Genomic DNA, 27,201 nt, shown 5'->3' on the forward strand with positions numbered 1-27,201 from the left:
ACTAAACTAGTACCAGTTTCCGATGATTCGAGATTTACTAATAATTCTGTTTTTGTAACCGTCCCGCATGGAAATTGATAGCTAACCTATAATGCTATGAAACGTTTTTAAAAAATGGAAAAACAAAATGCTATATACCTTTACCTTGGAAAAGGAACAAGAATACTAAATGTGTTCTGCTGTTGTAATATGGTCACTGAAACTAACTATCATGTATATTTCCATTTCACCGATTAAACATTGGTATTAAAGAACCATTCGATTGAATACGACAGATCTCAATTGTCATTTAAAATGTCTTTATGTTTACACGAAATAAGTGCTATAAGCTCCACTAAACACCGATGGGCTAGTACTTAACCCATGTTCTGGTTTCAATTGGCGTACAATAGACAATGAAGTTATATATTCCAGATACGCACTATTATAAATAAATTTTAAGACGCTCAAGGAGCTGTAGTGCTAGTGCTATGTTTGTTGATAACCATGTTCCCTCCTTCTATGAGTACATTCGGAAATCAATTTTTTGTTTCAAAACAAAAATTGAAAAAAGCTGTAGGCCTAATACTTTAATTACATGTGTTTTTTCTCGTGTTTTTTCTCGTATTCTAAAAGATTAAAAGTTGCATAGAAAATGGATAGAACTTTTGTATATATAATCTCATACTTTTACGTACTAGTATCAGTATAGCCATAATAATGTGTTGTTTTGTAAACTATAGTAATCAATAATATACATAATCCACATGTATTTTAAGAGGCACTATATGTCAACAAATAATTATTAGTCCTCTCTCAATGACGGTTGTCATTTAATGCTTTGTATTATTTTTTATTGTATTTATATGTTTCATATGGACAGTTTGTCTGAAATAAAGTTGAATTGAATTGAAATGTTTTTATGATAGGGTATGGAATGCTTTCCAGTTGTTTTTAATATCCGAATTTCTTTACGTTGATCCATTCATGACGTACGTTATTTATGGCAGGAAAACTACATTCATCTGTATGATGGATGAAACTAAGCACATTGGTTTGTCTTATCGTCGATCAAGAGCTTCTCTCGTCCACTGCCCACCCTGACCACAGAGAAAAGACAATGCCATAAGAGTCAGCAGTGCTGATTTCAAATGTCTGATGACACCCCAGCTAGCTTCATTTGTCTAACAGAACTCGATATTGCCAGATGGTCTCCCATCCACTAAACGTTGCTTTACTCGATCCGAATTAAAACATTATTTACTAGTGCACTATTTAGTAACATTAAAAGGAATGGACTGGACAGTCATTAAAAGTAATTAAGTAATTTAATCTATTTTAGTGTTAAACTTGGCTTTCTGAATGTGAATCCTTTTACTGTTTTTACATATTTTATTATTGTGTTTTGTATGCATTTGCGTGTAACTAGTTATATTGTATTTTTTAACCTTGGAATACGAATTTCAATTACTATGTAGTTGACAGTAAATGTTAACGTGAACTTTGAACTTTCTTTCAGTATTGCTCTTTGGAACCCCAGTCATATTGAGTGACCACGGAAAAATTGAAATGGGACATGGATCAGGCAATGCAAATCGTCTTTGAATTCAAGATTTTCAAGTCCGGAATGTATTTTACATCAGTTTGGAACTACTTAAAATAGAAAATGTCTGTAGGCTATTTGGCATACGGTATACTCATTTGAAGACTGTTTTTTATATTTGTTATTATTATGTATTCACATTTAAGAAAAAAATAAAATACTGTAGGCTACTACATAAAAACAAAATGTTTATTAATCTGTGTATCATATTATGTGTGGGTACATACAGTAGTAAATACACATTAGGCCTTAGAAAAGTTACATTTAATCAATATGTACCCCCTAAATCACCAACAAAATAATATACTTTCTGCTTTCTGAGAGGACGTTACTTACGGCGTTACCTACTGTTACCAGTAATATTTATTGATAAAATTACAGAAAACATTCCCTAAACTAATAATATTTAGTAATTATTTTCAGTTAAAACCAAATGTAAAAGTGTTTTTTATATTTGTTATTATGTATTCACATCTAAAAAAATAAAATACTGTAGGCTACTACATAAAAATAAAAAGTTTATTAATCTGTGTATCATATCATGTGTGGGTACATACAGTAGTAAATACACATAGAAAATAATCTATTTCATAAGTATACATTTCTGGGTAAAAGAATTAGGCCCTAGACAAGTTACATTTAATCAATATGTACCACCTAAAACACCAACAAAATAATATACTTTCTGCTTTCTTTGTCAGTAGGCTTGAGAGGGCGTTATCTACTGTTACCAGTAATATTTTAATCAGTTAAAACCAAATGTAAAAGTCAACAAAATTTAAAAAAAAAAACAATAATAAAACAATAAGTAAACATATGTTTAAAGGGTCCTTTGATTACGATCGTCATATTATATATATTTGATTAATAATTGTTGTGTCCATTGTTTGATGCTCATATGTTTGAAATCTTGACTGGTAAGACAGAAAATCTTGAAATGTTAATGTTAAATAATTAATCAATTGTGTGTACTATGTATTGAATTTTGTCAAGAAAGTATTTTGTTACCGCACTAAATTTGAGTAGGGATGGGGATGTGGTTCGGGGAGGAGAAAAAAGGCACTGCTATCGAAATGAAAAATACTAATCTAGTAATAAAGCAAGTTAGTTTCTCGATATAGTTACGTCAAAGGTTACATTTTGCTTAGAGAGAACATTTTTGATTAAAAGTAAAGAAACCCTTGTAAATGTTCTGTTGAGTACAACCACCAACTTTAAAGTTTTCTTGCATATCTACTCATTGTAATGCATAATTGGTTCTAAACGATGATTAATTCCAAACATATTTCTAAATATACTTGCCCAAAAACACTCAATAGTGCCTTCTTAATGTCTAACTCACTAAGCATGTCTGGTTTGGCTACTTGACGGGTTAGTGCCAAGTTCTAGGCTACCCTGAGAAGTGGAAGGCAGCTCATTTGTCCCGGTCACGATCATACAAACATTTTTCCAGTAATTTCTAACTTCTTTATTTCTAACACAATACATCACAAAAATGAGAAAGCCCTGCAGTGTGTTAAAGATACAGAATAATAGGTTGTTGATTCTGGAAGCCTCTCCAATCGCAAAGAATCCAAAAAGCCATGTCAAGCCCATTACCAATGTGATACTAATTGAATTTTGCAGCATACGAATTCCATCATTTTTCTTTGGCCTTTGAAACTTTCCACGTTGGGACAAGCTATGCATCACCAGAATAAACACTGTTGCGTTGAACAGCAGTGCAATAGCCACAGGAACAGCAACACTTACATACATTCGACTCAAGACCAAAAAACAACTGGGAAAAGAGATAACCCATTTATATACTTTGAGCAAAAATAAGTTCAATACAAACAAATCAATTCCAACACTTGATTTAGCAAAATTAGTTATTTATAAACATGTTTGCCGCAATATGATTCATTTTGTCATAATTTACATTTTTTAACTTTTGATCAACATTTCGGAACCATTTTTTAAATTTGACTAATAATAAATTATATAATATTACTGTATTTTTGTAAAATTATGGTGCATTACTTACTGGTTATTTTCATCTACATATTCATCAACATTCACAAAGATTGTGGCCAAAACAATAACAGCTGGTGCACCTGTAAGAGACCATTTTTATTTCAAGACTCAAAACACACTACTGTGACTATTTCTTACTGTATGTTTTGTGAATGATATAGCAAGTTTATTTACCTGATTGAAAGTAAATATTTAAACTCACCCCATCCAAAAAGAATGGATTTAAAAAGAAAATTGGAAACATGGGAATTCAGCACTTTCACAAACAGGTAATACATCATTACAGCTTGTACGGTCATCCAGAAAATTGAAGAAAGCAGAAAGTAATGCAATATCGCCCCCACAGCAGTACACCCATATTCATTGCGCTTGTTTTGGTCAATTCCTGCAAGGAACACGATGTACAGACACAGCAATGAGGCACATAAATTACACAGGATTTTCTTTGGTTCAGGTTTTCTTAAATTTCTAAAAGGAATGGTACAAAAATCATATTTAGAAAAAAAAAATGTAAACATTATAAATCCAACAATATAGGCATATTAATAAGTTTATTAATAAAAATGATAAATCAATAAAAATAATATAGAGCTGCTGGTAATTATTTTGATGATTACTATGACAAGTAGACATGGGTCTAGCTTAATACATAAATATTTATTTTTCAAAGGATATCCCATATACTTACCTATTAGTTGCGAAAGTTAACAATGTGAGACTAAGCCCTGTGATTGATAGAGCTAAACCTATTTTGATAATTATTTCAAGAACTGGATCATCATCATGAGGGTAAAAATCCTATAAAGACAGTAAATTGGCTTTCTTAAGATAACTTTAAAACATAACAAACACGGTTCTATGTTCTGTTATTTATAAAATGTTATTTATAAGAATAGAAAATAGAATAGAAAGCTATAAACATTTTATATATACATTAATTAAATTATTGTACCATAAGAACAGCAAAATTAGTGAGATGATCGCAATTACAGTACTGTCTATCTCTACCATCAGGGGATCCACTAATTAGAACACATCCCTCACTTGACCACCCTCCAATACCATTCTCCAATGCAAAATCCCAAAACACACATTCAGTGTTATCGTTTTCCTCAGTTATCTACAAAAGGAGAATGCAAACATTATATTTACAGTGTTATCCTGAAGCAGGGATGCAGAGATTTGCCAGACTAAAATTGGTAATAACAAGGCCATATAGATGGCTGCAGTCGCGTGCTCATTGGTGTTTACCGACCGACCGACCAACCTACCAACTGACCGAAATTACTGAACATGTTTAAAAATGTTGAAATGTTTAAAAACATTATATTTTTTTAATTTACACGTGCGTAGCCTGTCACTTTTGACGTGCTCGTATAACGTAATTTCGAGTTGAAAAGTAAGTCAAGACTAGATTTGAACTCGTCACTAAGGACGAGTTAGGTTATCCGCAGCGCAAACGCCACGTGCACGTCATACGTTAGAATATTGCGCGCAGAAAAACGATTAAGCCATTGAAAAAATGTTAGTGCGCTCTCTATTTTGTGTCACGTCTAAGTATATACAGTATACACTATACTGTATACGTACTACATACAGTGCAGAATAGGTGAAAATAAGTGACCAAAGTTATTGACGCTTTTTCACATGATGACGTCATAAACATTTTAAAAATGGTAAATCATGCGAAAGATATTTGATTGACCTAGACAATAAAAAAAAAATGGGGGAAAATGGAAAACGGATAAGTGGAGATGCGCTCTATTAAATGTGGTGCGCTATGACGAAAGAGACAAAAATCCTATATTTTATATTCGAGTGGCCATACGATGACGTCACAATGTCCGGTTAGCCATATTAATGCATGATTCGGTAAATACAACTCATCAACTTCCAGATTATGTAATTAAAAAAAAGTTCACCAAGTAGTTTAGAATTTATGACTGTTTAAAAAAATGCATAATTTTGACGAATTTTTGAACTTTTTCATCAAAAACGCGCGCAAATTGTCAAATTCTACGTGGTTATATGACGTGATATTCAGTCAAAATTGTTTAAAAATTGGTAAAATTACTAGAAAAGGCTGGAAAAACAAAAATAACGCAAAAAAATATGTTTTTTGTGCTACGTGCTCAAAATGACATGAAAGGCGTAGAAAGTTGATTAGAAATTGATTTTTCGCATTTTGAAATTTTAAACTTTCTATAAAACATGCCATTTTTAATCCATATAAAATTTGCGCTTGATATGACTTAAATTTTCACCAAGTGTCAATACAAAATGACTTCTAGTTTTTAATCTATGATCAATCATTGAAATTCATAAAATCGCGCGTAACTTACGCTGCGCGACTCAAAATTCATAAAAAAAGTTTCTTGCACATCTACAGTTCAATCTTATGACAAAGTTATACAATCTTATGTTGGCCAGAATTAGAGATACGCTGCGAACAAAATTCCGGGAAAGAAAGAAGAATAAAGAAAAAAAAAAGAAAAAAAAAAGATCGTGACAATAACAAGGGGTTATCCGCCAAGTGCGGATAACCAAAAACAGAAATCGGGCAAAAGGAGTGCGCAATAACATGTAACACGCAGTGCGCGCGCAAAAATCTGCGCACTCATGGCAATTTTGTAAACGCTTAAAATTGCCTGAAACGTACTCTTATTTCATCGAAAATAAATTTTGAAAATTGTAAGCGCTCGTACGCATGCGTCAGATGCGCTACGCACGTAATTGTATTGCTATATGATGATTTATGCCCTGAAATTTATGAGTACCAAATTTTATTTAATTGTGATTCATGGTTGTGAAGATATGATTACAAACATGATTTCGTTAAATCCTGCGTAGACCGCGTAATTTTTTTATTGCGCACCGTGAAAACATAACCACATCGATTCCTGGCCATAAGGAATATACTGTGAAAAATTGACTTAGCTAATTAAACTGATATCAAGATAAGGTCAGAAAGCGATAAAACACATAGTGATACCAGACCGACAGACAGACCGACCGACCGACCGACATAGTGAACTATAGAGTCGCGTCCACGCGACTAGAAATGGTGCAAGAAAATTGTGTAAGAAAATTATAGGTCCTACATAAAATAAACACTCATCTAGTAGTGATAAGTTAAGCCATTAAAAACATAGACCAAGAGCAATCAAAGATTTTATTTTGTCAATTGGATAGAAAAGGACAATATTATTTAAATTTTTTTGTATTTAGTAGATTTTACATCTTATATAGTACATCAGTAATTCGGTACTTCACTTAATTTTTCAAACTCGATTTCTATATCGGGAGAACATTGTTTATAAAATTCCATTAAAATATACAGTATACTCTAATTATTGATCTTAATAGGTCTATGATTTTAGATGTGTTTAAATTGTATGAGTTGCATGTGCTTAAATTTATTTCCGATTTATTTTATTCTAGATTACCTCATCATATTATACTATACTTTAACTATGTAAACCATCCATTTAACACCCGATTTAATGACCCGTTTAATCTCTCGATCCCCTTTTGCCGTACGACTCTATCTCAAACCAATATAACATACCAAGGTCCTAAACTCTGGAATAAACTCCCAGTAAATATTAAGTCAATTTCATTTAGAACACAATTTGCCATCAAAGTCAAAGAACATTTAATAACCTTATATGATGCTTAGTTTTTTTTTCTATTTTTTTCTATTTAAAAAACAAACAAAAAATGTGTATAATACTCTTCTATTACTTATTTCATATTCATATTGATAATGCCAGTGAGTTATTAATTTTCATTTATGTAATTAATTTTCTTCAGATTTTTCTTTCTCAGAAATGATATACGTTCTAGTTTAAGTTTTATTTATTTTAAAAGGCCAAAACTCGATAAGCGAAAGCTTTTTTTTTTGGTCTTTTGTCTTTAGTTTGATTTTATGTATGTGAAAAAGAACTAACAAGAAAGAAAGACAGTAAAGATTATTATATACTATATGACAATTAACACCTTGGTTAGGGGTTACTTTCTCTTGAGCAAGGAGAAAAGAAGGTAATATTTGAACTTTGAAATATTTAAGTTTCATGAGTTTTCATGAGCTATGTAAAATAACATTGAATGATTTTTAACAAAAAACAACACCCAAACCCACCTGTGTATGCCTAAACTGTAATAATTTTAAAAATTCAGAAATGGATTCCTAATTTAATCAGTTTAAATAATACTTTAAGCATTATATTTTTTCTAGTAATAATACTAAAATTTACCTCTCCTGGAATGAACGTGGTTGTGAGTGGCTCAGATAAAGAAATTGAATCTGGTTTGTCTGGTACTGAGAATGAAATAACTGGACCATTGGGTCTCCGTTTCGAACTGTCATATTGAGGTGATTGAAATAGCCTACTATTTCTGTATGCAATCACAACAACCCGAAAATTATCACTGCCTAAATTGAATAATAACAGATACGTTGAGCCAAAAAATATCAAAATAAATTAATGAAACATACTGACCATGTAATTATGAAGATACAAACACTGACCATTTTTATTCATAATTTCTGATGTGATACTCGGTGGTAATTGAATAGAAACTTGGACATCATCAGGCACCATATTTCCTTGTAAAGTTGTGACATCTTCCAGACCGTTTAAACCATCTGTTGACCCATATGCTAATCCAGTGATGCTTACATCATCAGTATTTAACATCTGTCCGAGCACTGCAACATTCACCATACTTTCTTTGTAAACACCATCTTGTAGTCCAACTTGCACAGTCTGTTCTTCTAGTGACACAAGAATGTTTGTTGGTGCTTGCGACATCATTTGACTTTCCATCACAATATCTTCATCTATTCTAAACATGTTATTTACTGAACCAACCATTGATGATGCCACCTAATATTGATTTTTAACAAAGAAATGTATTTAGTTTTTTAGCCTTATGTCACTTTTCCATTACTGAACTGCAGTACAACGACATAATGAGGATTTTAAATTGTACTACGGAAGCATATGTTCTATAAGATTCTTTATCACAAATTTGTGTATTGACAAAAGCTTTAATGTTACTTCAAAGTTGTCAAAGTTGTAGTAGGAAAACAGGGAAGACAAGATATGTTTTCTTCATTATTTTTTAATTGGTTGTTAACTAATTTTATAACTACAAAAAACTAACCAATGTAGAGTTAGAATTAACAGACACAATATCCTGCAGAATAACAGCTGTACTTTCTAGTGCACTGCTGGTGATTTCATCAGTTCTCAATGTTATGTTGTAGACTGCGACACTTACTTCCTCAACATTATTTTCTGTTACATTAATCTAGATAAAAATGTCTTTTAATCATCAATTCAATTAAGGTGTTAAATAATTTTAAAATAACACTGCTAGAGAATGTAAACACTATGAACTTACAGCTATTATTCTTGCAAGTATATCTTCTGCAGTTGCAATTCCACTGCAATTTGATATTTCAGGTATAGAATACCACATAGCTGTACTTAACCAATCACCAACACAAGTCCAATAAGCCGCTGGCTCACCATCTAAAACAAGAAGTTTACATTGGAACAACCAGGACCTAAAACTGTGATGTACACAGGGTGTGCATAGCTCAATAGACAATTCAAAATAAGGCATAAATATTTCTTACTTTAAGACAAATATTGCTTAACACATTGCCTAAACAATGTTAAATGTGAAGAGTATTGCTACAGTATTTGCATCAAAATGCAAAAACAAACACTGTAAAAGAAATAAAACTAAGGGATAATATTTTCTTACAATCTTTTTTTGTTACATCACACTTTTCTTCTGACCCAGTAGTGTGCCCAACTAATGTATCAGGAAATGTATAACCATTATATACAACTTCAAAGCACATTTCTGTGAAGACAAGTCATCATTCTTACTTTTTAACATGCTAAATGTGTAGATATTGGAATTGTTAAACATTTTAGTTTAAATTAGATATAGTCACTTTGTGATGAAATTCTCAAATGGTCAGTAGATAATACAATAACAACTGCTATAGAAACTAGAATTTAATTCGTCACTTTGACGAATTATAGGTGATCATTTTTATCATTTGAAGGAAATTAAAATTTAAAAAAAAAACCACAAAGATAGCAATTTCTGAAGAAAATTATCTCAGCAACAACATATTAACGTGTAGAAGAAATTTAAATACGTGAAATATTAATGCGCGCTCTTAATGAATTATGACGCAAAAGATGAAAATACGACTTTTTTTATTTAACTGGCCATATGATGACGTCACAACATCCGATTTGCAAAATATTTACATGATTTCGTATCTAAAATCCAATAGCTTCCAGAAAACGTTTTACTCGTGATTATCACATTTTATTCTTACGAGCTATAACAGATTAAAATTTACTGTAAAGATGAAATTAATGCCATATGTAATTTAAATTTTTAGGCATGATGACGTCAAAAGAATTAAAATATTTTTAACTCATGCGAAAGATAGTTGATTGACCTAGACAATATCTAAATCGGGGTGAAAATGGAAAATGGATAAGTGAAGATGCGCTCTATTAAATGTGATGACCTATTACGAAAGATACAAAAATCCTAAATTTTATATTCGCGTGGCCATACGATGACATCACAATGTCCGGTTAGCCATATTAATACATTATTCGATATCTACAAATCATCAACTTCCAGAATATGTAATAAAAACAACTTTCACCGTTTAGTTTAGAAACTACGACTGTTTAAAAAAAGGCATAATTTTGACAAATTTTTGAACTTTTTCATCAAAAACGCGCGCAAATTGTTCAGTTCGACGTACTCGTATGACGTGATTTTAAGTCGAAATTGTAACGTAAACATTTGCGGCCGCGTGGGAATTTTTGACATGCTCAAAATGTCATGATCAGCGTAGAAAGGTGATTAGAAATTAATTTTGCGCATTTTGAAATTTTAAATGCGCGTGCGCGCGTAACTTGTAAAACATGCCATTTTAAGTGCACTAAAAGTTTGCCCTTGATATGACTTAAATTTTCATAAAGGGTAAAATAAAAATTACGCTTGGTTTTTAAGCTATGATCAATCATTAAAAATCATAAAATTGCGCGTAAGTCACGTTGCGCAACTCTGACGTCATTCAAAATAGGAGGTGCACAACTTCATGTAAATGCCCATATGTCGACAAAGTTATGAAATGTTATGTTAACACGTTTAAGAGATACGCTCTGCACAAAAAGTGACAGAGAAAGACCGAAGAATAATGTGAAAAAAAAAGAAACGGGACAGTTACAAGGAGCTATCCGCTGAATGCGGATAACTAATAATACAGAAAAAAAAAAATATTGATCCACTACAATCACAAGGAGTTATCCGCTACTAAGCGGATAACTAAAAAGATGATGAAACAGGACAGTTACAAGGAGTTATCCGCTGAATGCGGATAACTAATAAAAAGATGATGTTGATGATGATTTCGTACAATCACATGGGTTATCCAGCAACTTCGTTGCGGATAACCAAATAAAGATTTCATACAATAACAATAGGTGATCATTTTATTCTAAATGATCACCTAATAACAGTACAGTAATGATTCAACTTAGACTCATTTTGTGGGCTATTTAGAGACTGGATGATGAGTGAAACATGCTTTTGCTACTAAACAAAACCATTTATTGTCATTTACTTTACCAGCAGTTTTAATATTGATACTGTTCACGTCAAAATATCCATTTGAATTTGTTCCAACTTGCACAAGTGATTCCATTAAAATATCAATATAGTCTTTTGGTGAAACATCTAATATGTACACATAGAAGTTGAAATCAGCAATGACACCTGCTTGCAAACTTCTTACTTGTATGTAAGGATCATTTGGCAATGACGAGTCATTCAACTAAAAATTAGACATAGTTTGTATCATTGTATTGGGGTTTATGTGGAACTTTTTCATTTTTTTTCTAAGGGGTGGATAGAAAAAAAAATTTAAATGTTAAATGACTAATATGGGAATGTGAACACAAATTTAGAATGCCAGGGCATGGGAAAGGTTTCCTAATGATAATTTAAACTGTAATGGCACATTGAACACATTTATCTTCAAAATTCCTTGCCTGCTTTTATTATATTATAACTATATATTCCTTTCTTTCATTGCGATCTACTTCACAGTCTCTACCCGCTCATTCCATCCATCCGTCCACAAAGCATTATGGTTTTCGTACCTTTTCTTGGGCCTCTGTCGCCCTTCGGAACGGTTTACCAATCTTTATACGTAAGGCTACTACAATCGCTTATTTTAAGGCTGCTCTGAAAACTCACCTTTTTAACTACTATTATTATTTTTTCTTAGCATTGATGCTTTGCATGATGCACTCTATAAGCCCCATTTATTATTATTATTATTGAAATCATTATAGGAGATGAGTTTAAATTGTATTACAGTATTTGTATTTTTAAGTCATCAAAATGTAAACGATAATAACTTACAAATGCTGTGATAGTGGAAGATATCTCTTGATAATCAACGCTAGATGGATTCTGCAAACTTTCAGTAAATTCCAATTCTTGAAATATCAAAGTGACCTGAAAAGTTGACACTCCTAAAGACGATATAGCAATTAATAACCTAAAGTTCAATTACTGTTATTGTATTATACAAAATAAAATGTATCCATAGATAAAACCCAGAGAAACCCAAAAAATGCAAATGATAATAACAGATGGATGATGTTTTCCACTAATAAATGAATGACTCACCGATAATAGTTTGAGCAGCTTTAAAAGAGGTGCTGATAATGCTGGAATGCGGACCAACACCTGAGCCACTACACCAGTAATAACCCAGTGCATCAAACGTCATTATTATTGAAAGCATTTCTTTATTTACAGAATCAGTAATAGGAACATCATCTTTGAACCATTGCCAATCAACAGAATTGTTAATCTTACAATAGAGAGACACTGTAGTATACAAAGTCACTCTATTTGAAAGTGGAGATCTTGAAACATAAGGAGGATCTGTAAACCAAAATAAAAGTGTTACTACTTTGTTTCACTAACTAGTCTTATGTGTAGCTCTATATGTAGTCAACAAGAAAAAAATCTCACTTGATTGAATTTCACAGAACATTCCTTCAAATCCAGGTAGACACACACACACATCACAAGATGATTGACGACAGGTTCCACGATTCTGACATTGATCACAGGTATTGTTACTCGAAACTGAAATTAAAATCCATTGTACAGCTACAGCACATTATGCTTAATTATTGTTAGTAGCAAAACACAGAAAAACTATATGTGGTTATACAGTATAAAAACAGAAGTTCAAACGGAGGTGGTGGAATTGGTGCATTTATATCAAAAAATGTTAAGATTATTGATGACAACTTTTTGAACTCGCGAGATGATACATATGAAAGATTATGGTTCAAAATCTCTCCTGATGAAAATCAAATTTATATAGCCGTTGCATATTTTCCTGTTGAGGGAGTAGATAATGATTTATGTGATGAATTATATAACCAATTGCTTGCTGATATAATTTGTATCGAGAATGATCATGGAGACACCGATCCCCAAATCATAATAATGTCTGATATGAATGCTAGGATTGGTTAGAGCTCAGTTACAACAAAGCAATGGCTCAATGTAATGTGCCTGTGCTATGTGAACGTCGAACTAGACTGTGCAAGGATTACTATCAGAAACTTAAAAACCCTTCCCATAGACTTCATCACCTTCTTCCAAAAGCGCCTAAATCTAGATACAATTTAAGACAAGTTAAAGAATTTTGCATTCCAAAAATAAAAACGGAACGATCAAAAAATTTTATTGTAAACTTTGGTCTCTTTCACAAGTGGTAAGCATACTTATATATCCCTGCACAGTCGCTTCGTTCCCTGACTTGACTTCATTTTGTCTGTTGTTCGATGTTTTTGTGTTTTTTGATTTATATCGTTGATGGATTTGATATATTTTTTCATTTAAGTCTAAGTATATATTTTTGTATAATTCAACCCAAAAGTTGCAATAAAAGTATTTTTATCAGTTTATCAGTTTATCAGTTTGGTAAAGAAATCCCTTATGGCGATCCAGTTCTAAACTCAAATGGCGAGCGTCTTTTAAATTTTCGTAACGACACATGTTTAAATATTCTTAATTGTACTCGGAAATGTGTAGGTAAATTCACATGGTTTAGAAACAATTTCCAAAGTACTATTGATTATATGCTTTGTTCTGATAATTTAGTCGATTCTGTTAAAGAATTTTTAATTGATGAAGATCGAATAATGGGTTTGGAGAGTGACCATAATGTTTTATTATTAAAATTATTTGTAAAATGTGTTGGTAAAGTATACGTTAATCGTAATACCAGATATAGCTGGGACTTTAAACAAGGGCAAGATTTTGAATTATTTCATGGTAAAATAGAAGAAAAGTTTAAAGATTGGAATGCCGATTCATACCATGATGTTGACATGCTTTGGGAATCATGGAAACAAAATTTAATTGAAGCGGCCCGCGAAGGAATTGGTGTACGTAAACAAAAAAATAGTAATAAATGCAATGCTTGGTTTGACAAGGAAGTCGAAACTGCTATAAAACAAAGAAGAGATGCAGCTCGTCTTCATAGAAAATGGGCAAAGAATAAAAGTAATTTAGATGAAGGGGAGAAGCTATGGCAAAGCTATCTTGATAAGAAAAATCATACAAAGAATCTAATTAGAAATAAGATTACTGAAATGCAAGTAAATAGATCGATTGATATTGCCAACAAAGGTGGTCGTAATTGCCGTGACTTTTGGAAAGTGCTTAAAGGAAATACGCGCAAAAATGACACTGTACAATGCTTAAAAATACCGGGCACTAATGAAATAACTTGTGACCGAAATAAAATGAACTATACCGTCTTAGAGTATTGGAGTACACTAGGAAAGATGAATAGAAATTTAAATTCCGAGTATGATAAAGATTATATAGAGACAGTCAATTTCGTTAATAACCTTAAAATAAATAATGACTGTAGGCAAAATGTTGAGGATAGCACTAAATCAATAGTTGACATTAAACTCACATTAGATATAGTTAAATCTGCTATCTACCAATCAAAAAACAACAAATCTGCTGGTTCTGACAATATATCTAATGAATTACTTAAAAACGGTGGGACGATTTTAAATAGATTAATGTTATCACTATTCAAAAAAATTGTTAGTCTTTAAAAAGTACCGTCGGAATGGAATAGTAGCATTGTAGTACCAATATATAAAAAGGGTGATAGAAGGGACCTAAATAACTTTAGAGGAATATCTTTAACATCTTGCGTTTCTAAAATATTCAATAGAGTTGTACATTACACAGTTTCCGACTTCTTAGAAGAAAACAATACCCTTTCAGAAGTTCAGGGAGGGTTTAGACCCCACCGAAGATGTGAAGACCACATTTTCACTCTTAAAAACATTGCTAGTTGCCGACTTGCGGAAGGCAAGAAGACTTACTTAGCATTCCTTGACATAAAAAAAGCATTTGATAGCGTATGGAGAGATGGATTGCTAATGGCAATATGGAATATTGGAATTCGTGGTAGATTATGGAATATTATAAGTAGCTTGTACGACAATGTTAAGGGGAAAGTAAGATTTGGTGACATTGAAACACAGTCTTTTGATATAGAAGAAGGTGTTAAGCAAGGGTGTGTCCTTTCCCCAACCCTGTTTTGCATAATAATGAACGAACTCACTAAATTATTACGAGAACACGCGTTAGGTGTGCGCATACACGATATCTGCCTTGGTAGCCTTTTTTGGGCCGACGATATCGTACTTTTAGCAGATAGCGAAAAAGAACTCAATAAAATGTTAGATTTAGTATCCTTATTTGCTAAAAAATGGAAATTTAATTTTAATAGTGAAAAGTCAAATGTTTTGATAATAGGCCAGAATCTGAATAGCGAAAAACTTTGGAAATTGGGGGATACTTTTATATCTGAAGTTGAAACATATAAGTATCTTGGTGTATACATTTCTAGAAATCTAAAAGACAATTTCCACATCAATCAAGTTATTAAAAAGGGCAATAGGATCATTGCGTACATTAAATCTATTATAGATAGACTCAACAATTTTGATCGTGTTGTATATGGAGATATCCTTTGGAGAAGTATCGGCCTTCCGACTATTAACTATGCTTGTGCTGTATGTGTCAATACAAATACTAAAGACATACAAAGGATTGAGTCTCTTCAATTACAAATGGCGCGAACAATTCTTAAAGCGAGTAGAAGCACTGCAAAAGAGGCACTTTATGGCGATCTAGGTTGGCAACCAATTAAAGTAACTCAGGATATTTTTAAAGCAAAATATATAAGAAATGTTATGTGTATGGAAATGTATCGTTGGCCAAAATTTATATTAAACACAATTATTAGACATAAGAATTTTAATTCAAGGTACCAATTTACTAATGAATTTGAAAAAACTTGTGAGTATATTAAGTTCGATTTCAATGCCATTCTTAATGATATATGTACAGGTACTGATATTGATATAAACTGGGTCAAGCCATTTGAAAATACAATTAAACAATCGTATTCTACCTTTTGGAAACAAGAAGTATTAAGAAAATCATCTTTGCTTGATTACTCTTTGATAAAAGAGTCACCTAGCCTAGAACCTTACCTACTGGATAAAACAGATTTTTATGGCTCAAGTTTAAAATTTAAACTTCGTTCAAACACTTTACCACTTGGAAAAATTACAAATAAGTGGAACATTGATAATCTAAATGACAAGTGTATGGTTTGTGGTTCAGGTGAAGAAGACGTTAAACATTTCCTGTTTATTTGTAATAAGTTACATTGTATTAGAATGGAAGAATTACAAACACTTCAACATAAACTTATTGCAATAAATTGTGTAGATACTTGGGTAAATTTTATTTCTGGTGACCTATCTATTAAGGTTCAATATGTCCTAGGAAGCACGTTATTCCATAAAAATAACTCTCACGACATTTATGCTGTATTTGACAGTTATTGTAAAATGTACACAAGCCGTGCTTGGAAATTAAGAAATGCAATTGTATTACAACTTTGAACTGTTTTATTTAAGTGTTGTCTTTTCCATTGCTGTTGCAAAATTAGTAGTTGTATTTTAGTGTAGTTTTAGTTTGTAAATAAGTTTTGTAATAGCGTCAAGTCAAATTTTATGTCATTATCTCAAATATGTTTTATTTTCGTTTCAGTTTTAATTTTTCATTGTTTTTGTATTGAATTTTGTAATTGGTATGGACGCACCATCTACGCATGTGTGCCACTGTTAAAAAAGTGTTGTTCCAAATAAATATTATTATTATATTATTAGTATTCAAATTCAAATTCTTTATTCATCCCGCATGGGGCAATTTCATCAAGGACTGAAATAATAAATTTTAAAAAATACATAGTAATAATCAATTAAAAAATACAAAAATCCATCACATTTAAACGTAACATCTTAAATCTAAAAGATCCTTTTCATATGTGATAAAAAGTTACTTCTATATGATCCAATATAGTGTCAAGTTTGTAAGATGATATCGGTACTTACATTGGATCATATAGAAGTAACTTTTTATCACATTACATTATCAGATCCAAATGAACTTATTTAATAATCCTTTTCATAATTCTTAATACTAAATGGCCCATGAACAAATTTATTTGGAACTTTTATTGAACCGTCTAATACTAGTTGCAAAAAAAGAATTTAGTTTATGTTTTGTCCTACACATAGGACTCCTGTTTTAAGTTTATATTTACATTTAGCGAAAATTTCTTTATTACAGAAAGATAAAATATTTCGCAATGAGCATTCGGTACATACATTTAAAATTTTCACTAATCCAGATCGATCTTTAAGGTTTAAATTGTAGAACCAACATATAAAGGAAAAGGTCACGCTTTCCACAAATGAGTTATAAAACATTTTTAAAATACACTTATTTACTTTAAATTCATTTAGCTTCCTTAAACTACGGTTTCCCTTTTTTTATTAAAGTTTCAGTATTTAATCCCCAGCTGAGACAAGTGACCTACAGTATAAGACTTAACAATCTCAACTGGTTCGTTATTTAAAATTGTGACCTCAGGGCTGTCTTTCACGCCAAAAATCGATAATCATATCCTTCGTCTTAGAAATATTCAGCTTAAAATACGAGTCAACAGAAAAATTATCAAAAGCATTCAAAACAGGACCATGACTATTATTTCCATCCTTAAGAAGTGTAGACCTAAAGTAAAACTGAATCGTCCTGCATACTACGGCAATCGTCAGTATATAAAATATAAAGTAATGGGGATAAGACACAGTCCTGATAGTCCAGTTCCCTATGTGCAGACATGTGGAAAGCGTAAACATTGTGTTTTATGAATATGAAGCATGCTGGTTATAAAAACCCATGTTGTCAAATTTCTAAAAGTCATCTTTGACCTCTGACCTCAATTTGAATGTTTTGACCCATTGAAAACAAAATAGTAATATCTTTGCTTAGATTAAATGAAATAATTTTAGTGCCAAATTATTTGGGAGATGCATATATTCGTTCTAATGGAAAAGTTTGTCCAAAAAAGGTTTTATTTTTGTGAAATTTTTCGAAATATTTACATTTATATGTTGTATAATAACTACATTTTACAAAAATAAAAATACACTTTTTTCCCTGTACCTAATTAAGTTTTCATCAGAATAATTTTAAAATGGTCTTGTTTGATAGGCCTACATAATAACATTTTCTTTATATAAAAAAAACAAAACACTTTATATTATATATATACTCATAAAACACAAGGTTTACACTTTCCCCATGATTTTCACACACACGAAAATAATAGTTAACTGTTTAGTTGCTTAGTACTATTGTTTTTGGGTACTGGAATTATAGTGGATTTTTTCCATAGTTTCGTTATCATGCATAAATTTAGACCAACACAGAGTTGGTCCGAACAAAAAAAGTACGTTTTACCCTCAACTTGATCAGGACCATATAACTCTTATTAAAATTTATTTTTCTTAAAACGGTTTTTATGTTATTTTTTTTCAATATTAATCTTTCTATATTATTTTTAATATCAATATTTTGTGGAACTTGATCCTGTCTTATTTCATTATTTATTAACACCTGATTTTCAACTCTTGAATGAAAATCATCAAGCTCATCGGGTAACAAATTATCAGTTACAATATCAAGATGTATTTCTTGCCTAACTCTATTTTTAGAATTTATAGAAGCCATTGTTATACCTTGCCAAGCATTTCTTAAGCTCCAGTTTACAAAGAGTACTTCTATTTTACTCCTATAATTTGCTTTAGCTACACAAATATCTCAATCCCTTGTTTATTTCATTTTCACACCGGCACAGATCCTGGGAGGGGGGGGGGGGTGTGGTGGCGTAGGGACATGTCCCATATTTTTTACTGGGGGATTGTCGCCCTCACTTTTCAAGAGCAAAATCATTAATTGTTAAGAATGAAATAGAAAGTAAGACTTCTATGACAAGCATGATGTATCGTATGTAATTTCAGAAAATACAGTATCTAAGACTAGATTTTGCGTTCGCATCAGGAGCAGTGCCTAAAAAGTGCGTAACCCAAAATAATTGTCTTCTTCCAGGCGGAATTTTTATGTGCTCAGAAATCGATTGAAACGACCCCTGGACCCCCAGGGGTCCTTGGCGGCACCCTGGCTCTCAGCCTAATGTTTTCATTTTTATACAGTTTCCCCCACTATTAAAAACGGATCTGCGCCGTTTCATTTTCATATTTACTTCCGGTAAAAAATAAACGTTTCTTTATTAATAATTTCCGTTTTAGTGATCCATGGCTTGTTGTTGGAAAATACCATTATTTGTCGGAATTACCTCTTCAACACACTTATTAATATACGCGGTAATTACTTCTATCATTTCATCCTGATCCAGCGACGAATTGTAACAAACTTGCCAATCAGTGCAGTCAAAACACCCTCTTAGGGTTTCAGTACTATCTTCTGTCCAAATTTTAACTGTATTAACCACTGTATTTGCTCGTTGAACTAGAGGGGTATACTTAGAAAATAACCGTATGGAATTGTGGTTCGACGCTCCAAGAGACGGGAGAGCAATTGGTGTATACATATCACGAATAGTACCATAGCAAAGATTTACCTTGCGAGTTGGACATATATTATTGTGTTATATATTGCTGGTATGCCCTAAAAGTCCTAGAAAATTTGTGTTGATTAAAATCACCGATGAACAAAGTTTGGTGCGTCGGGAGACAAGGCTTCTATATTTTGGATGGTGTTTGAGAGAGTTTCAGATGCTCTACTCGTCTTGGCAATTGGGGAATACATCACACACTCAAATAGTCGTAACAATGCGCAAAATATTTCAATGTCAGGATTGCATACCTTCTCCCTCACAACAACGGTGTTGCACCATTGTTGGTTAAAATAATTTTTCTGAATGTAATGTCCTATCTGCATGTATGAGTTGAAAACCATCAATATCCATGCATAAATCAGAAACATTCTCGTTCCGCCAGGTTTCCATTAAACAAAAAGTTTGTTTCTTTCTTGCTTTCTTTTCTTGACTTGTCCGTATGTCCGTAAAAATCATCTGGTAATTGTGTAGATCTGGTACCAAGGCGGGTGTGTTTGATCGAAGATTCAACAGCAATTCCCTGCTGTACGTTAATCTGACTATATGTTGGTTATCGCCTAAGTTCAAGCCTGTTGCCAAAATGTCAGTCCTGGTCGCCACTGGGTACTCGGACGTTTTGCCGAATGCCATTTCGCCGACCGGATATTTCGTCTACATGATTTTGGGCCAACTGGACATTGGGCCAACTGGACATTGGGCCAACTGAACATACACTATGGCCGACAGGACTTTTTGTCGACAGCACATCACGCCAAAACTTCTTCTTTATTTCGTCAGGTACGGTATCACTACACTCATTTTCAATAACCGCAATATTGGACTGCACGTCTCGTTTTCACATGTCAGTTTTTTTATACGGAAATTATCTAATCGACAAAGTGTCCTGTCGGCCAATTGTTCTGTCAGTGAAATGTCCTGTTGACAAAATGACCGGTTGGCGAAATGTCCGGTCAACGAAATGTCAAGTGAGTTAAAGGTCTGGTGGCCAAGTAGCCTGTCGACCACTTTCTGTCTGTTTATATTGTGTCCGTCCATAGAAACATATCATAATTAAATAAACAGAAGTATTATTTAGTATTATGTTTATATTATTTTTTTTAGTTATATTATTAAGTATTAAAGACATTAAAATTACACAAAGACCCAAGAGAAAGACTTACATAATAGTGTATTGTAAATTGTAAATAGAATTCCATCTGCTTTTAAACTTACATGTTTCACAGAACTGTCCAGTGTAGCAAGACGGACAGGTACACGTGTATAAAGTACAAGAACCAGAAACCTGGACACAACCAGTTCCATTTTGACAAGCATTATTGGAACAAGCATTTAATACTGAAATAGCAAATAAATTATATTTTAATTTCTCTTTAATTACTTGATACGTGAATAGAATTCCATCTCCTTTTAAACTTACATGTTTCACAGAACTGTCCAGTGTAGCAGGATGGACAGCTACACGTGTATAAAGTACAAGAACCAGAAACCTGGACACAACCAGCTCCATTTTGACAAGCATTATTGGAACAAGCATTTAATACTGAAATAGCAAATAAATTATATTTTAATTTCTCTTTAATTACTTGATACGTGAATAGAATTCCATCTCCTTTTAAACTTACATGTTTCACAGAACTGTCCAGTGTAGCAGGATGGACAGCTACACGTGTATAAAGTACAAGAACCAGCAACCTGGACACAACCAGCTCCATTTTGACAAGCATTATTGGAACAAGCATTTAATACTGAAATAGCAAATAAATTATATTTTAATTTCTCTTTAATTACTTGATACGTGAATAGAATTCCATCTCCTTTTAAACTTACATGTTTCACAGAACTGTCCAGTGTAGCAGGATGGACAGCTACACGTGTATGCAGTACAGGAACCAGAAACCTGGACACAAGCAGCTCCATTTTGACAAGAATTATTAGTACAAGCATTTAATACTGAAATATTAAATAAATTAAAATTTACTTTCTCTTGATATAGCTGGTTCTTAAATACTATTTCATCTACATTTTGTGCTGTTTTTAAACTTACATGTTTCACAGAATGTTCCAGTGTAGCATGTAGCACAGCTACACGTGTATGCAGTACACGAACCAGAAACCTGGACACAAGCAGCTCCATTTTGACAAGCATTATTGGAACAAGCATTTAATACTGAAATAGGAAATAAATAAATTATATTTTAATTTCTCTTGAATTACTTGATACGTGAATAGAATTCCATCTGCTTTTAAACTTACATGTTTCACAGAACTGTCCAGTGTAGCAAAATGGACAGCTACACTTGTAAGCAGTACAGGAACCAGCAACCTGGACACAACCAGCTCCATTTTGACAAGCATTATTAGTACAAGCATTTAATACTGAAATATTAAATAAATTATATTTTACTTTCCCCTGATTTACTTGGAACTTGAATAGAATTTCATCTGCTGCCCATGGCACTCTTCAATTTTCACCTATTGTATTGCATCCTTGATCGATTTTGGTAGTGGGGAAATGCAAAGGATTGCCAAACGCAATGTTAGGCAGTTGCAAAGAAATTAGTTTAAAAAACACACTTTCGTACAAATTTGACTTTATAATATAGACTATAATGGATAAAGGGGAATTAAAAGGTGCCCCAGCTCGAACAGGGGTACTATCGGACTTGTGGTTTGGGAGGAGATAGAGGAACAAATTTTGGCTTAGTGCTATTATAATATAGATTTTACTGTCCCTTGATTTACTTGGTACGTGAATAAAATGTCATCTGCTTTTTGTGCTGCTTTTAAACTTACATGTTTCACAGAACTGTCCAGTGTAGCAGGATGGACAGCTACACGTGTATAAAGTACAAGAACCAGAAACCTGGACACAACCAGCTCCATTTTGACAAGCATTATTGGAACAAGCATTTAATACTGAAATAGCAAATAAATTACAATTTACTTTCTCTTGATAAAGCTGGTTCTTAAATACTATTTAATCTACATTTTGTGCGGTTTTTAAACTTACATGTTTCACAGAATGTTCCAGTGTAGCATGTAGCACAGCTACACGTGTATGCAGTACACGAACCAGAAACCTGGACACAAGCAGCTCCATTTTGACAAGCATTATTGGAACAAGCATTTAATACTGAAATAGGAAATAAATTATATTTTAATTTCTCTTGAATTACTTGATACGTGAATAGAATTCCATCTGCTTTTAAACTTACATGTTTCACAGAACTGTCCAGTGTAGCAAGATGGACAGCTACACGTGTAAGCAGTACAGGAACCAGCAACCTGGACACAACCAGCTCCATTTTGACAAGCATTATTAGTACAAGCATTTAATACTGAAATATTAAATAAATTACAATTTACTTTCTGTTGATTTACTTGGTATGTGAATAGAATTCCATCTGCTCTTTGTGGTGCTTTTAAACTTACATGTTTCAGAGAACTGTCCAGTGTAGCAAGACGAATTTGACTTTATGATATAGACTAATGGATAAAGGGGAATTAAAAGGTGCTCCAGCTCAAACAGGGATACTATCGGACTTGCGGTTTCGGAGGAGATAGAGGAACAAATTTTGGCTTAGTGCTATTATAATATAGATTTTACTGTCCCTTGATTTACTTGGTACGTGAATAAAATGTCATCTGCTTTTTGTGCTGCTTTTAAACTTACATGTTTCACAGAACTGTCCAGTGTAGCAGGATGGACAGCTACACGTGTAAGCAGTACAAGAACCAGAAACCTGGACACAAGCAGCTCCATTCTGACAGGCATTATTGGAACAAGCATTTAATACTGAAATATTAAATAAATTATATTTTACTTTCCCCTGATTGACCTGGCACTTGAATAGAATTTCATCTGCTGCCCATGGCACTCTTCAATTTTCACCTATTGTATTGCATCCTTGATCGATTTTGGTAGCGGGGAAATGCAAAGGATTGCCAAACGCAATGTTAGGCAGTTGCAAAGGAATTGGTCTAAAAAACACACTTTCGTACAAATTTGACTTTATAATATAGACTAATGGATAAAGGGGAATTAAAAGGTGCCCCAGCTCGAACAGGGGTACTATCGGACTTGTGGTTTGGGAGGAGATAGAAGGACAAATTTTGGCTTATTGCTATTATAATACAGATTTTACTTTCCCTTGATTTACTTGGTATGTGAATAAAATTTCATTTGCTTTTTGTGCTGCTTTTAAACTTACATGTTTCACAGAACTGTCCAGTGTAGCAGGACGGACAGCTACACGTGTAAGCAGTACAGGAACCAGAAACCTGGACGCAAGCAGCTCCATTTTGACAAGCATTATTAGTACAAGCATTTAATACTGAAATATTAAATGAATTACAATTTACTTTCTCTTGATATAGCTGGCTCTTAAATACTATTTCATCTACATTTTGTGCTGTTTTTAAACTTACATGTTTCACAGAATGTTCCAGTGTAGCATGTAGCACAGCTACACGTGTATGCAGTACACGAACCAGAAACCTGGACACAAGCAGCTCCATTTTGACAAGCATTATTGGAACAAGCATTTAATACTGAAATAGGAAATAAATTATATTTTAATTTCTCTTGAATTACTTGATACGTGAATAGAATTCCATCTGCTTTTAAACTTACATGTTTCACAGAACTGTCCAGTGTAGCACGATGGACAGCTACACGTGTAAGCAGTACAGGAACCAGCAACCTGGACACAACCAGCTCCATTTTGACAAGCATTATTAGTACAAGCATTTAATACTGAAATATTAAATAAATTACAATTTACTTTCTGTTGATTTACTTGGTATGTAAATAGAATTCCATCTGCTCTTTGTGCTGCTTTTAAACTTACATGTTTCAGAGAACTGTCCAGTGTAGCAAGACGAATTTGACTTTATAATATAGACTAATGGATAAATGGGAATTAAAAGGTGCTCCAGCTCAAACAGGGATACTATCGGACTTGCGGTTTGGGAAGAGATAGAGGAACAAATTTTGGCTTAGTGCTATTATAATATAGATTTTACTGTCCCTTGATTTACTTGGTACGTGAATAAAATGTCATCTGCTTTTTGTGCTGCTTTTAAACTTACATGTTTCACAGAACTGTCCAGTGTAGCAGGATGGACAGCTACACGTGTAAGCAGTACAGGAACCAGAAACCTGGACACAAGCAGCTCCATTCTGACAGGCATTATTGGAACAAGCATTTAATACTGAAATATTAAAAAAATTATATTTTACTTTCCCCTGATTTACTTGGCACTTGAATAGAATTTCATCTGCTGCCCATGGCACTCTTCAATTTTCACCTATTGTATTGCATCCTTGATCGATTTTGGTAGTGGGGAAATGCAAAGGATTGCCAAACGCAATGTTAGGCAGTTGCAAAGAAATTGGTCTAAAAAACACACTTTCGTACAAATTTGACTTTATAATATAGACTAATGGATAAAGGGGAATTAAAAGGTGCCCCAGCTCGAACAGGGGTACTATCGGACTTGTTGTTTGGGAGGAGATAGAGGAACACAATTTTGGCTTAGTGCTATTATAATATAGATTTTACTGTCCCTTGATTTACTTGGTACGTGAATAAAATTTCATTTACTTTTTGTGCTGCTTTTAAACTTACATGTTTCACAGAACTGTCCAGTGTAGCAGGACGGACAGCTACACGTGTAAGCAGTACAGGAACCAGAAACCTGGACGCAAGCAGCTCCATTTTGACAAGCATTATTAGTACAAGCATTTAATACTGAAATATTAAATAAATTACAATTTACTTTCTCTTGATATAGCTGGTTCTTAAATACTATTTCATCTACATTTTGTGCTGTTTTTAAACTTACATGTTTCACAGAATGTTCCAGTGTAGCATGTAGCACAGCTACACGTGTATGCAGTACACGAACCAGAAACCTGGACACAAGCAGCTCCATTTTGACAAGCATTATTGGAACAAGCATTTAATACTGAAATAGGAAATAAATTATAATTTAATTTCTCTTGAATTACTTGATACGTGAATAGAATTCCATCTGCTTTTAAACTTACATGTTTCACAGAACTGTCCAGTGTAGCACGATGGACAGCTACACGTGTAAGCAGTACAGGAACCAGCAACCTGGACACAACCAGCTCCATTTTGACAAGCATTATTAGTACAAGCATTTAATACTTAAATATTAAATAAATTACAATTTACTTTCTGTTGATTTACTTGGTATGTAAATAGAATTCCATCTGCTCTTTGTGCTGCTTTTAAACTTACATGTTTCAGAGAACTGTCCAGTGTAGCAAGACGAATTTGACTTTATAATATAGACTAATGGATAAAGGGGAATTAAAAGATGCTCCAGCTCAAAGAGGGGTACTATCGGACTTGCGGTTTCGGAAGAGATAGAGGAACAAATTTTGGCTTAGTGCTATTATAATATAGATTTTACTGTCCCTTGATTTACTTGGTACGTGAATAAAATGTCATCTGCTTTTTGTGCTGCTTTTAAACTTACATGTTTCACAGAACTGTCCAGTGTAGCAGGATGGACAGCTACACGTGTAAGCAGTGCAGGAACCAGAAACCTGGACACAAGCAGCTCCATTCTGACAGGCATTATTGGAACAAGCATTTAATACTGAAATATTAAATAAATTATATTTTACTTTCCCCTGATTTACTTGGCACTTGAATAGAATTTCATCTGCTACCCATGGCACTCTTCAATTTTCACCTATTGTATTGCATCCTTGATCGATTTTGGTAGCGGGGAAATGCAAAGGATTGCCAAACGCAATGTTAGGCAGTTGCAAAGAAATTGGTCTAAAAAAGACACTTTCGTACAAATTTGACTTTATAATTTAGACTAATGGATAAAGGGGAATTAAAAGGTGCCCCAGCTCGAACAGGGGTACTATCGGACTTGCGGTTTGGGAGGAGATAGAAGGACAAATTTTGGCTTAGTGCTATTATAATATAGGTTTTACTTTCCCTTGATTTACTTGGTACGTGAATAAAATTTCATTTGCTTTTTGTGCTATTTTAAACTTACAAGTTTCACAGAACTGTCCAGTGTAGCAGGACGGACAGCTACACGTGTAAGCAGTACAGGAACCAGAAACCTGGACGCAAGCAGCTCCATTTTGACAAGCATTATTAGTACAAGCATTTAATACTGAAATATTAAATAAATTACAATTTACTTTCTCTTGATATAGCTGGCTCTTAAATACTATTTCATCTACATTTTGTGCTGTTTTTAAACTTACATGTTTCACAGAATGTTCCAGTGTAGCATGTAGCACAGCTACACGTGTATGCAGTACACGAACCAGAAACCTGGACACAAGCAGCTCCATTTTGACAAGCATTATTGGAACAAGCATTTAATACTGAAATAGGAAATAAATTATATTTTAATTTCTCTTGAA

At 33.0% G+C, this 27,201-nt stretch overlaps 2 protein-coding genes across 2 annotated transcripts in view; one reads left to right on the plus strand and one right to left on the minus strand.

Annotated features, from left to right (window-relative positions):
* The window catches only part of LOC140040484 (small ribosomal subunit protein eS26), a 375,295-nt gene that overhangs the window by 67,573 nt on the left and 280,521 nt on the right, over positions 1-27,201 (plus strand). The window lies entirely within an intron of this gene.
* On the minus strand, positions 1,786-22,118 carry LOC140041147 (adhesion G-protein coupled receptor G7-like). The gene is made up of 17 exons (XM_072087571.1): positions 21,990-22,118; positions 21,398-21,467; positions 20,988-21,110; positions 12,701-12,817; positions 12,350-12,610; positions 12,080-12,192; positions 11,282-11,486; positions 9,377-9,478; positions 9,008-9,138; positions 8,768-8,914; positions 8,130-8,487; positions 7,855-8,033; positions 4,551-4,718; positions 4,287-4,396; positions 3,801-4,066; positions 3,609-3,678; positions 1,786-3,362 (listed from the first exon to the last, which is right to left on the minus strand). The coding sequence occupies exons 1-17, from the start codon at positions 22,116-22,118 to the stop codon at positions 2,924-2,926; spliced, it is 2,988 nt and encodes a 995-aa protein (XP_071943672.1). The 3' UTR covers positions 1,786-2,923.

This window comes from Antedon mediterranea, chromosome 2, assembly GCF_964355755.1.
Source record: "Antedon mediterranea chromosome 2, ecAntMedi1.1, whole genome shotgun sequence".
Lineage (NCBI taxonomy): Eukaryota > Metazoa > Echinodermata > Crinoidea > Comatulida > Antedonidae > Antedon > Antedon mediterranea.

Bases quoted from the DNA above. Each gene is read 5' to 3' on its own strand.
- LOC140041147 (XM_072087571.1), bottom strand. From the start codon at position 22,118: ATGGAGCTGGTTGTGTCCAGGTTGCTGGTTCCTGTACTGCTTACAAGT. The intron at 12,611-12,700 runs GTGAGATTTTTT...TTTGGTTTACAG, and splicing joins GTTCTGTGAAATTCAATCAA to ATCCTCCTTATGTTTCAAGA. The intron at 3,363-3,608 runs GTAAGTAATGCA...CTCTTTTCCCAG, and splicing joins TATGTAGATGAAAATAACCA to TTGTTTTTTGGTCTTGAGTC.